The 13,754-nt window shown below is 37.6% G+C and overlaps 1 protein-coding gene across 4 annotated transcripts in view; it reads right to left on the minus strand.

Moving 5' to 3' along the window:
* Kcnt2 (potassium sodium-activated channel subfamily T member 2) overlaps positions 1–13,754 on the minus strand; it is a 264,951-nt gene that overhangs the window by 6,797 nt on the left and 244,400 nt on the right. For 2 of the 4 annotated variants that reach the window (XM_051183174.1, XM_051183173.1), the window contains 2 exons: positions 12,747–12,875; positions 2,879–3,179 (listed from right to left, as the gene is read on the minus strand). In XM_051183174.1, the coding sequence (XP_051039131.1) occupies positions 2,879–3,179; positions 12,747–12,875 (430 nt within the window). Of the gene's footprint in view, positions 1–2,878; positions 3,180–10,401; positions 10,423–12,746; positions 12,876–13,754 lie in introns of those variants that run through there. The other 2 variants (XR_007834440.1, XR_007834441.1) reach the window with 2 other exon arrangements.

The raw sequence follows: 13,754 nt of genomic DNA on the forward strand, positions 1-13,754 counted from the left end.
GTCAACATAGCTGAATCTAATAAACAATTTGGTGTACTGAAATGCTATTTTCACAAAATAATTTTATTCATTACATTCATTTCAGTAGAAATAATGCCCTATTGTCATAATAAATTCTCCTTTGTTCAATTGATATGCAAATCTACTTTAAAACCTATAAATCAAAGTTAGCATCTCACAGGACAGACAAATTGCAGAATACCAAACGTTTACCAGAAAAGTGTTTCAATTCCAAACTGATTAAAATGATATTCAAATAATGTATTTGGTGGCTAACTGATGGAGGCGATACAGAAAAAAAATCTATATCCTCCCCCCTTTAGGGTCAGGGTGGCCAGGAAAAACAAAGAATGCCCAAGGAAGTGTGAACCACAGTTAAGATCTAACAACCAAACTGGCCTAAAGGTTGCAAGTGAAACACTGAAAAATTATTTGAAAGTCAAATGCAGCTGGGAATCCAGTGTATGTATTTGCTAAGTCTGGGATTCATACCTAGGGATGGATGTCTAAATCAACAGGCTGGAGTTTCAAATCAAAATTTGTTATACAAGTGTTATTTATTCCAAAAATAGTTACAAATCAAACGTAAATCACATTATACGGACATGAGTTTATCAAGATCATACATCTCTATGAAAAGTAAGTTTGATTCATATGTTCTTCCCTGAAAAACAAAATTGTCTTTGTGTGAATTATAACAACTTCTTTTCAAAGGAACTCAAATTATGGTGTACTCTGGGCCTTAAATCATAACACTCTGAAAGGCAGTAGGTACACTAGAAAAATCTCCATTTCATTTGGATGTGAGCGACTCAGTTTCTAACACAAACAACAGTATTCCTGAACTGCGGTACCAAGAAGACCATTTTACCAGACCACCTCTTACTCAGTAGTGTAGATACCGAGACCCCTTCTTTAGGTTTTGGATACAAGTCAAGAGGCATTGGGTGATCTCTCTCTCTCTCTCTCTCTCTCTCTCTCTCTCTCTCTCTCTCTCTTCCTCTCTCTCTTGTCACAATGCTGTCTAGATAAATACGAGTTTTTCTTAGAGTGAATGCAATTATTCTGTGAATATTTTTGGTTTGCTCAATTAGCCTATTCTAACACACCAAGCTGAACATGTTTGCCGTGCAAACGGCTCTAAGAATGACATTGAACACGTCGATCGTGTTTTAAATCAAGGCTACAGTCAGAATCAGCAATTCCGGTTTCTTTCATTGCCCTTCCATAACTAGTCCTCATGGAAGAGAAATGCCATCCTTTTTGAGTTAGGTTAAAAGTAGTTGTTGAGTTCAAAACCATCCTTTGAAGTCTGCCTTGCAGCAGAGCTCAGTCTGACCCCCCTCCCAGCTTGGTCTGCCACACTTTGTCTGTAGTTACCTTTTTATCTTTGTCATTTTTGCATTCAAGAATTAATAAGCACCTTTTAAGTCTATTGTGGACACACCTCAAAGACACATTCACCAACTGTTTTATTGGCCACACACTACTGTTTTAATATTGCTGAGGACACCACACTTTGACTCCAGGACACAGAGAAATCCATCTTGAGCTAACCAAGTCACTCCCTTATGCACACCGCTGAGGGGTAAATACAGCAGTGATCTTGTGAAGCATTGGATTGGACCCTGCATGTTACAAATCTGACCTAGTTAAGTGAAATGTTCCTACCGGTTTGATAATGCAAGACTGCTTAGAAGAGTGACTAATTGTTCTTTTGACTGTATTTGTAACATCAGTGAGAGGGAATATATGCACAGTACTGTAAACAAGCTCAAAACCCATGACTCGGGAAGTAATAGATCTATTGAAGACCTATTAATATGTTTTTCTAAATGGTCATGCTGTTACTATGCCTTGTAAATATTTATGTTTGTATTCGTTGGTCTGCACTGCTCCTATCTTAATCAGAAACATTTTATCATAGTGGGCAATGTATAATCTCAGAGATTCATTATTGTTCAAATTGGTAAGAGGAAGCAAATATGAGTGCTCAGCCATTCATGGGATTTCTAAATCAAGTCTACACCCATCTGGCTTCAAAAACATTCCTGAAGAGGTGGGCAGAAGGAATGTAAGAGCCCAAGGATGGGGGTGGGAAGTCATGGCTGGTGCATACACAATGCCTGCAGTTATCTGCACAAGACCTACACAAGATAGAGCCAGTTAAACATTACAGCATGAAATTGGAGAGGACCTCCCAAAACCTGACCCTAGCTGAGGAGCAAGGCAGCTAATGGCTGCCAGGGGGAGGGAACCATTTCTTTAGGAGTGTGGTCTCTGGTAGGTTTTCTATTTCCCATTGGACGACCACACATCTATGCACATACGGGCGGGCAGCACTAATTAGGCTTAGTGATTTAGATGAACAACAAAATTAGCTATAAAAGAACATTATGCCGGGTGGGAGATGTGTGCTAGGGATCAGAGGAGGCATTAGAGAGTGTGGTGGTTCTTTGCATTGTTTAAACTTTCCATTTCATTCATTTCTGGCATTGTTTTAATTATTTCTGTCTTCTGCTTTGGGGGTTGGTGTATTTTTACCTTTCGAAATGTTAAGGTGCACCCACCACCAAATAACTAATTTGTGTTCTCTCTGATGGAGACACTTAGAGTTACAAACTGCCCCCATAAGACTCTATATTAATTGTGTCTTGTAAACTTTGTTATGCTGTATTTTTATTTCATTGAACACATTTGCAATCCAATAGTGGGTTGTTTAAATGTGTTTGCTGTTTAAATGTTCTGCAAAAGATTAGCTTCTCATCAAAGTGTGATGATCTATACACTTGCAAACAAAACTCCAGCCCTCTCCTACACCAGCAGCTACTGTGTAACTGTTAACAGCAAAAACTGACAAGGGTTTTAAGGAGCATACCGTAGCCCACCGTGGAAAGGCCCAGGTGTTTCATCCTGTTTTTCACAAGCTCAGCAAGCTCCTGTCTTTCAGACCTCCTGTAGAGGTTCAGTCGCTGCTGGGTTATTTTTTCTGCAGTTTTACCGGAGTGCTTCGGGCCTTTTCTGCTCAGCCTTCGTGCCCACTGCATGCTTTTCCTCCGCAGCAAGGGGTGGTCCGACTGGTCGCTGGAGGTGGAGTTGCGGTGAATGCTGCGGTGATGCCCGGGCTCTTTGGTGTCTTTCGTGTCTTCCCACTCTTCCACGCTGATGGATATTTGAGACTTCAAAGGAAATGGATATCGGTGATTAGATATTGAGGGAAAAACCGTTGCCTAGAACTGAAACAACTCGCTTGCATGATGCTGGCGTTTATTGTACATCTGCTTGTGAGAGTTTCCAGGGGGGTGGGGGGGGATCAAGACACTGAATTCTAAGCATGTGCTTTTGCTAATCAAATTGCAGAAACGTTTCTGGACCTTATTGTGAATCTATTTAAACATCTGGATCTTCCTAGCACTAGTCTTCTAGGAAAAGACAATGTCATTTGTGGTTATGTGCTTTTATTTATTTATTTTTATTTATTTATTTATTTTGGTTGTTTGTTTGGTTGGTTTTTTCCTGTAACTGGTTCCCAGTATACATATATTTGAAACAAACACTCAGCATATGTTATCACTTCATTTAAGTACAGTCTAGGCAATTGACAGGTTACATCTGCTACAGGTGTTTTGGATGTAAAACAAGAAACTGATACAGAAGGCTTTAAACATATGACCATGAAATGACCTCTATAAAATGGGAAGTTCTCTTAATTCTCTTATCTCTATGAATTAGCAAAAGGCAGTTCTAACCTCGTCCATCCATTATGCACAATGTAAAACACATCTGTGATCCTCCACAGAAGGAGGAATGCTAAGGGAGATCACCACGTCTACCCTAAGCAGCTTTCTTTCCTGTGGATTCTCCTCTTCACAGTAAAAGCTTTTCTTTGTTTTAGTGTTACTGCTTTCCATACAAAGCAGCCACATGAAATGTAAGCCTAGCCAAGAACACTGTTACTATATGGGGACACACGCACACTGGTTAACAGCTTCCTTAACGCTACTGGACTGACGGACCCATGAATTTGCCATGGGGCTTCCCTCCAGGTCTAGAAAGCTTGCTTGTGCTTTAGTTTCTACAAGCACAAACAGCTATCTTCCAAAGCTATAGGAATCAAGCTACCAGTTTAAGTCAGGAAGTGAATCCAATACATCCTCTAAATAAAATATGAATATGCTATGAGGCCCAGTGTGTGCCTTACCCACAGCTGTAGCAACGCACCAGGAAATAACCAGAAACCACAGTTCAGCTAAAATATCAACACTTCATTCAGATTTCTACATAACATAAAACAGTTCATTTAAACTTCATATCTCTTGGTGGAAAGCTTATTCAAAGAAATGTAGAAACTGGATTTTATCTCTCAGAACTTGAACTGGAAGCATTAAACACTTTAAGTCATGAATACATTTATAAATCTTAACCCCCCCCCCACCGACTTAATATCACCACTAAAAAATCCCCTTCTGTGGAAGTAGTTTACAAACTATTGGGAAATATCTGTAATTAGTAAGGATCATCTACAGTTATTCAGTAATATTTGTAGCATGTCCTACATGAGCAATTGCTTGAATTTCTTCTGTGAAAACAGTCAAGGTGCTGAGTGCATATAAAATCACTTATAGTTTAGGTCTTGGAACCACACACTGATAAATATTTAAGGGGTGGAGGGATGGGAATTGATGCTATTTCAAGTGGATCTAAAACACTATTTGTCCCATGTCTCAGGTATTGTAAAATACAAGTATCTAAAATATGGATTAAAGTATATGTATATGTTACTGAAGCAATATTAAAATGATCATATTTAACATTGTTCTGAAATCCCATATGAGTGGGATATCATGATTTCACACATACAACGATTTACAATTGCAAGTCATTTTTCTTGTAAATCTGCACAACGAGCAAACATCTACAAATGTTACCTTATCTGGAAGAAGGAGGATGAGAATAATTTGGGGATTTTTTTTCTTTTTTTGTTGTTGTTCAGAAAACCAAGTTGAAACCTAGAGATTTCTTAGTACAAATTTGGATTTTCAAAACATTTCTATCTCCTTTGAAAAGCATAGTTGGGTTTTTATAGTGAGATGAACAAACTAGAGAGATGCTTCAGGATTTTTCTAGCTCGATGTGAAAACCTAACATTTAAAAATGAAATGTTGTTGTTAATATCCATCCTCTGCCCCTCATAAACCTTGTAAAAAATTCATCTAACGCATTATCATTCAGACAAAGCATTATCATCTCTAACTTTGAACTAAAGTACTGACGATAATAATGCATAAGAAATAAAGTTTACCCACAGTGTGCAGAGCAGTGCTGATAGGCACCTGTTATTAAACTGCGTATCTATTGTGTGCATGTGTGAAAAGATATCTTCTTGTGAATTAATTTCCTACTGTCTCTTCATTTGATGTTTATCATTCTATTCTGCTTTGGACTCAGCATCACCAGGCAAGACACAGTGCATCACAGCAAATGACACAGTGGCTTCACTTTAGGAGCTTCTCCTGAACTGCTGGCTCGAGAATAATAGAAGGTTAAACACAAGCATTTGGGATCACACTGGGCTTGGTTTAAATCCCCATAGTCTAAATGGCAGTTTCCTTTCTGTGTTATGAAATGTAAACTCTCTCCCAGCACTGAGAGGGGACATGGACAGAAGATTACATTCCTAACTCAGAAGCTATCTCCGATTGACACCAGGGAACAAGAAAACTTAGTTTTCCCCAAAGGTCTTACTGGGTATACAAACCACTCTTAAGGGCGTGATTCATGCTCAGCAGAGGGTGTCCAACACAAAACGAACACAATAGCATTTTCAGAGGTTCCTTGTCTCACAATGCTTTGTCAAGGCTTTTGGGATTTTTTGTTTTTTGTGTTTACATTACAGGTCCTTTTCACAGGTATTATTATTTCTGTTTTTGTGTTTTAAGGAGATTCCTAAAATTAGTGATAATTACACTGATTTTTTTTCATGATAACCCCTTAATAATGCTGAATTTTTGTTTTTAGAAAAATTAAGTTCTAAATTCTAAAAGTCTGATAAGGACTCAACCCTTGCTATCAAGGAAACATATATAGTTCTGGAAAAACTAGTTTGGGACTCTTTGAAGGGGGCAGGGAATGGAGTAAAGGGAAGAATGGGGTGAAGGCTTCAAAGCAGACAGAGCAATGAATAGTTAGCAGGGGCAAACAAAATGGACACACAGGAGGGGAAAAAAAGGAGATTTAGAAGTTATTCCAATTGGAAATTCTTAAAATAATTTGTAAAACAAGTAATGGGCAGAGGCTGAGGAGGTGGCTGGGGAGCGGGGGTAGACTGCTTGTTATAAAAGCATGAGGGCATGGGTTTATCACTCTGCCCAGGTTAAAAGCTTGGGTGGATTTGGGGGGCAAACTGGCAAGCTGATGCAGCTTAAACATTGAGTTTAAGGTTCAGTGAAAGACTTAGTCATAAAAATAAGGAGATTGTAATGGGATATTCACTTTGTCTCCTTCTGTGGCACTGACCACACCCATTGGGGTGGAGCCAGGGATGGAAGTGAACTATGGAAGTAGGTCTCAGGAGGAGACTGGGAACACTCTCTTGATGGCAGGACAGGGATAGGAGAGCATCCGGTGGAACTTGCTGGTATTCATCTGTCTAGGTTGTAAGTTATTTCTCCCTGAATAAACATCTCTTTGGTCTATTTGTTTATCCTGATCCTTATTAAACCACAAAATCTGGTGTCAGAAGTGGGATTCAAACCCACGCCTCCAGAGGAGACTGCAACATGGGGCCAGCCCCAACAAACACACAGAGACTCTGTATTTGATATAACGCTGTTGACCAGCTACTTGTTTCTTATGGCTAGCTCTGTCTTAATTATTAACCCATTTCAATTAATCTAAGTGTTTCCACGTGGTCTCATCTTACCAGAGAGTGGGCCAGGACCTCTATTCTCCCCTCTCTCTACATGCTGACTCCTCCCTACTACTTCCTTGACTCCTCCTTGTCTCCTAGTCCCGCCTATCTTGCTTTCCTATTGGCCAACAGTGCTTTACTCATTAACCAGTATGAGAAACATATTTACAGAGTGACATCCCCCATCAGGAGATGATGCAACTGTGGAAGACATGATGGATGACACACCTCTGACATCCGCATGAGTGTATCTACACACACACACACAAAGACACACACACACACAAATACACACACACACACACACACACACACACAAATATAGGAGTTGTATAAGATTGCGACTGTCGAGCATAAGATCCAATTATGCTTTACCATCCCATGAGGTTTAGCAATGTAGAAAATTTAGGGACTACAGTAAATTTGGGGCTCAAGTTGGAGTTTTAATTGGAGACTCTGGAGTTGGCTTTTCTTTACAATTAATATAGCAAATACAGAAGAAAGCCAAACGTGGGCTCTTGGAATGAGCTTCCTGCAGGGGAGGATGTTTCCATCCTCGGTGCCTAGCTAAATGTGAAGGAAATGTAGCATCTCATTCAATCTAGATCCCTTGGCTATCAAAGCCTCTCCGGAGCAAACAAATAAACCATATGAACAGCAGTGTCCTCACTAAATGAGGTGGATCGTGTATAACTGTTACTTTCCATTCCTTACCAGGATGCTGCAGTAACAGACTACATTAAAAAAAATCAACATGAGTTTGGCAAATTTCAGAGGACCATCTTAACACCAGATGTTTTGGGTACTAAGGCTCATTTACACGTTTTAGAGACTTGTACTCTACTGTCTGTGGCCAGACAACAATTTCCTCTTCATGTGGTAAAACACAACTGCTACTTCCTTTCTTCCTAGACACTGAAAATAAAAATCAATGCATATCCCATAAAAGTCTTCCTATATAAAAGCAACAATACAAGATTTTTCAAAGTCCAGATACTATTTAAATTAACCAAGACATGGTATAGATTTCCAAAATACTCAACAATGGGATATGAGGCAAAGCATTCAAATTACCTTCTTTGTACCAGCTACAGGGTACAAGCCGTAATGCTGTACTATAAAGTGTAAATTATGAATGAAGCAAGGCATATTTAGTCACAAAGATGTAGGTTCAATAATAACAACTTGACTCTGCATTTAATGTCTGATTGCTGACACCTCACTCCAAGGCAAGGGTATGATGGTGTCTTCTTTTAAAAACCAGTATGACATTCATGCTCATGTCATAAGAAACCTCACCCCAGGACTAGCCACTAGGCTCAGGTCATTTAAATTTTCCAAACTCTCTCAAACCACGTTTGGGTATGTTTGGATTCCTGCCTGCCTTATCCCCTCTCCTCAAAGCATCACGAAACAATCCCAGCATATAGGCAGTAGTATCAACATCACAACAAAACTTGGGTTGGGCATCCATGACTCCTTTGAGGTTGATCACTTTTCTTCCTTGCATTTTTCCCTGTTTAACATTATCTTCAACTATTAGAGAAAAAAAATTAAATAAACCACGCTGCTGACCACCTCCCATTCTCTTAGAAGCTTGCAAACTATGAACACATTTTTATGTGGGCAGTAAGGATAAGCTGATAGCTAAGTAACTAAGTCAATGATACAGGCAACACAATTAAAACTGTGAATGGGGGAACTTGTGTAGGAACAGGTGGTGTAGATAAGATCATTCCATGTTTCACAGGAAACTTAGGATTGGATTCAGGAAGAATGTCAGGAATCCTTTTGCAAAACACACTCACATTGATTTCTATAAAACAAAGATTATTTACAACTAAGCACCTATTTATCAGATTTTAACATACATTTTCACCATGTTTTATTTCTCCCCAACTTCTCCTATATCTTCCCCATCGCCCTACATATCCAGTTTTATGTTCTGTATCTCTTTGTCTCTATTTTAAAAAATAACAATAAAACCACTATATCTTGAGGAGCAGTAAGTAAGAGGAAATTAGGAATATGGGAATAAAAAGAACATGTTTTAATGGAAACAAAGATAGAGATGTTTCTCATGTAAAAGACTGGATGTAAAGGACTGTATTTTACAAGTTTCTTTTTCCAATTTTTATATTCATGTTATCGATAAAGTTAACTTTTATGAGGGTACTGAGGCAAAGTAGATTAAAAGAAAGGTCACCAGTTTAAGATAGTAGCAATGCCTGTGGGCAGACTTTTAAAGGAAGGACCTCTACCTTCCACTCACATATTGAATTATAAGGATTAAGTTTTCTAAATAATAACTTTCATTAAATGAGAATCAAGATTGGAAATTATTTATAAGAGGTACAAACATCTACATGTTAAATGAATAACTTTGGATATGTTATATCAGGCATTATGAATGCAGTTAATATTAATAACTGTACTTGAAAATTAATGTACTTGAAAAACCCTGAAAGAGATTTAGGAGGAACATTCTTTGTTCAATATTATAAATCTCATCCAGTATTGCAGATACTAAAATACATCTGTCTAAACTCTGGCCTTCTAGGTCTCCAACACAAACACACTGAAGATAAGAGTTCTCCAGACACTAGCTAAAGAGCTGCTTAACCTTTAGCCTTTGAAAAATAAAAACTACTTTTAAGGTTGCTTAATAACTGTAATACTTTGAAACTTTAATATACAAAGTTATAAAATATGAATACAACTTAGAATTTAATTAGTATAATGTCAAATTTCAGAAAGGGTAATTAGGTGATTAATATGTTTTTTTTTCTTTCTTACCATCTTTCTAAAGCTTGTATCTTAAGTTCAGCCTTTCAGCCCTAAATGTTTGAATAGATGGCTGCTAATTACACACCACAGTCCTGACAGCTGGGGAACCAGAATAGACTGCACCAAACCCCCTGAACACAGGTGTCAGTTAGGAGGCCTGGGCAGTCTATGGGGCCTCTGGCAATGGAACAACTATTTATCCCTCCCTAGTGCACAAATGGAATTTGGCAGCCCATTCCCCATGAAGGCATACTCTCTCAGCCAAGATGCACTGGGTAGGGATGGGGGCCCGTGAGGGGCATGGGAGGATGGGAGGGAGCTGTAACTGGGATTGATATGTAAAATAAGATTGTTTCTAATTTAAGTATAAAGAAAGAAACTATAGAAAAAAGAGGTTTGCGGCTGCTGGTTGCTATGGTCATTAGTTTCTCAGTGTTTGCTATTGCATCGTGCAACTGATACATTGAAATCGTGAAAGAGGGCCCAAAGTAAATCAATAAATGCAGTTCAAGGGCAAATGCAACATTATTTTGCGATCTTTTCCGGTAAAATAAAAAAAAAATACTAACTTGAAAAGTATGTATGAGCCTTTCAGTACAATACACTTTTTAAATGCAATCCTGAACTTAGTTTCCCATAGGGAGTTTCTTTAATATGTCTGATCTATTATATGCCAAGGAACACTACAAACAGAGGATACTTACTTGGGATGCTATTTCTCGAGACTGACACACAGGAGGGAAAAAGAAATACACAAAAGGCAGTTTAGACAATGACTGAACAGTACGCACATGCAACATCAATCAACAAGGACAAAATATGACATATATCCATGTTACACTTACAATGAATAATGAGCTACTTTTTGTAAGGCATTCGATCAAAGTCAAGTAAGCTATGGGTTTTTTAAATGTCTGCCCAAGATTCTTTAGGCTATGTACAGTAGATACTAAAATAAATGGTAGAGAAATAAAGGAACCACTCCACGAAAATGAGAATATTTTAAATAACCATTTGCACTAAACACATATAAAATGGGCACTCTGAGCATACATTCAGGAACATGATAACTAACTACAATCTGTGTAGATACACAAGACAGGGAGTAGAATTTACCCTATCAATATATTTTTATTGTTGATAAAGATGTTATTGTAGCAAAGCTACAAATTTTCTTGCTTGATATTTGCTTATATATGCATTTTTGAGTACCTTATCCTAAGGGAGTCTTCTGAAGAGTCTCTGTCCTCATAAAGGTTAAGACTACATCAAGTTCTATGACAATCCACTTGCAATTACCACGAACAATTAAGAAATATTTGTATTACACTGAACGTGCATGTGCCACTTTTAAAGACTATGTGAAATGGTAAGCCACAGGGCAATCAATGGTATTTGGAATGAAGACTGCTGAATAGTGATTAGATCATGAAAGGTCCAGTGATCCCAGAAAGCCTTTCTCCTTCTGTCCTGAGAAGATTGATTGGACAAATTGCAAAGAATCCCAAAGCAGACTCTCTCCAGAAAACAAGACTACGTGTATAGATTCTAGGCTTCCCAGTCCTTACAAATGTCAGAATCAAGATTTCATTTTAAAAAGATATATTTTTTGTTATCTTCATTATGTACACGGAAATGTGTCTATGAGAGAGTGTATGCACAGGATTTCGTGACCCTCCTGTGGAAGAACACTATGTACTCTTTACTTTGGAGCAATATTTCCATCCACTAAAGTTTCCATTTTTATAAGCTACTGAATGAATGGTATGTTACTATGGAAACGCTAGCAAACTAAGGAAATGTCAAATTACATATAAAAAGAATTTACTGTATAATCAAATAATATTTGTATGTATTCTAAAATCTGTAGCCACATATGCCGAACTAATTCATGTATTTAACTGTCCTGAATGCCTCCAGCCACAATGTGGATTGTTTTTCTTTGGAAGTGCTCTTTCTGAAGTGAACCTGTGAGTCTATCTTCAAAGAAAAAAACTGAAATTCAGCTATAGAGGAAGTAACAGAGATGTATTTAATGTCTCAGAAGCAACAATAAAGTCATCAATAACATCTCATGAAACTTAGTACACATCTATGTAAATTTATTATCATAGCTAGACAAAACTCTATCCTACTAAATTTATGCTGACTATACGACTCTTCTGTAAGGCATTCTCCATTTAATTGTAATCTAAAATGCTAAAATGAGTAACACTGATCTGAGACCTATGCATAATGTGATTTTACATAAGAGGAAAAGATTCAGCTAGCTAAATTGTCTTTGTGATTTATTATACCTCTGGAGTTTGAAAATAAACACTTGAAGAATATAAATCAAATGTTATATTAAGAAATATTGTACATATTTGTATGATGGTACACTTAGTTAAGAACTTCGTGTCATAACATAATCTAAAGGGTTAGATTTTACTAAGATTATAAAAATTACCTGGAACCACCAGATGTGAATAAAATCAGCATACAGAAGACATATTCTCAGTTTCAAAATCTTTCCTTCCATATTAATGGACTCTAGTGCCTGATGAAAATTACTCCTTTTCTTAGAAAGTCAGGCTCTGTTCCTAGACTTTTTTTATGGCTTTACATTAATTTTCGGTGTAGAGAGAGAGAGAGAGAGACATGCATTTTGATGCTTCATTTTTTTTTTAGCTTTGCCTCCTTTCAAAGGCTAACACATGCAATCAGAAAATATATTAGAAACATATGGGATTTTGAGGCTTTTTTCTATCTCAGAACCCTAGGGTGATGGATGGATTATTTTGATTCTTTAAAATGTTCTTGAAATGGCTAATCTTGCATCTAGAAGAGGACTCTGGAACCAAATATCCACAGAGGCTGGAGAAACCTCTACACGGCAATATCTCATGAAGTAGTTGAGATTTCTACTACTGAAAGTTTACTCTGTGAGGTTATCTAGAACTCCTGTTTACTTTCTATTACATTTGTGTGAAATCAGTTTCCGTACCTATAAATGACCATACCCATCAAATCAAAAAGATAGAGCAAAGAGGCTTTCGTAGTTCCAAACCTCAGATGTAGTTAGTTTCTGAGATTCTGTCCTGTAGATCCCAATGGGAACATCTCCAGTAGAAGAACACAGCTTCTGGTAGAGTCTGGCATATGTCCTGATCCACAAGTCCTCTTCAGTGATTTTCATCTATAATGCATATGAATGAATCACTCTGATATCAGTGTCTCAGAATGAAAAAAAAAAAAACTCAGTGGTTATGTTCTATTATTAAAAGCTAAATTCATATGTATTTTGAAATCTCCAAATAGTATTTCATAAAAGTTTGTCCACACATTGAGTTTATTTATTTCACTCCACCTCAGCCTATCCTGGGAGTTCATCCAAATCCAAGAAATACTAAGTAGTCAGTCTGGGGCAATATGGCATTATATTGGTACAATAAAAATAGGTAACACAACACTGGGAGATGGTGTGGAAACCTTTAAGATGATGTAATGACAAAATTGACACTGATACTTAGTGAACAGAGTTTTCTAAAGCTAAAAATGTAAGTTGCAGATCTCTAGTAATGAAAGTCCATGGACACAAGCAGATCGGTGGTAGAAGCACGGGGCCATAGGCAGGAAACCTGGTCACTCATCCCCCTGATGCTTGGACACCTGTACCACAATCAATGTATTGTATTCTATTCAATACACTCTTCTATAAAACAGAAGGTTTGACAGAGTACAAGCTGATCCTACATTCCAAACAGCTGGACAAAACAGCCCTACAGACTACAGCTAGGATATCTGAATTTTCTTCGAATCCCCCAAGACAGTGCCCCTTACCAGCAGGAAGTAGTTTGGAAAGAACGACGCCCAAATTCCCAAATATTGTGTATAAATGTTTGTTTTCATTTAATTGGACTTTGTTATATAAAATTAAATAAAAAAAAATAAATGTTAAAAAAAAAAAAAAAAAAAAAAAAAAAAACAGAAGGTTTGAACCAGGCACAACGCCACGAGCCTGTTCTCCCTGATATTGCAAAGGGGCTGGAGTGGAGGATTCTTGTTTCCAGGAATA

The sequence above is a fragment of the Phodopus roborovskii genome, unplaced genomic scaffold, assembly GCF_943737965.1.
Source record: "Phodopus roborovskii unplaced genomic scaffold, PHOROB, whole genome shotgun sequence".
NCBI lineage: Eukaryota > Metazoa > Chordata > Mammalia > Rodentia > Cricetidae > Phodopus > Phodopus roborovskii.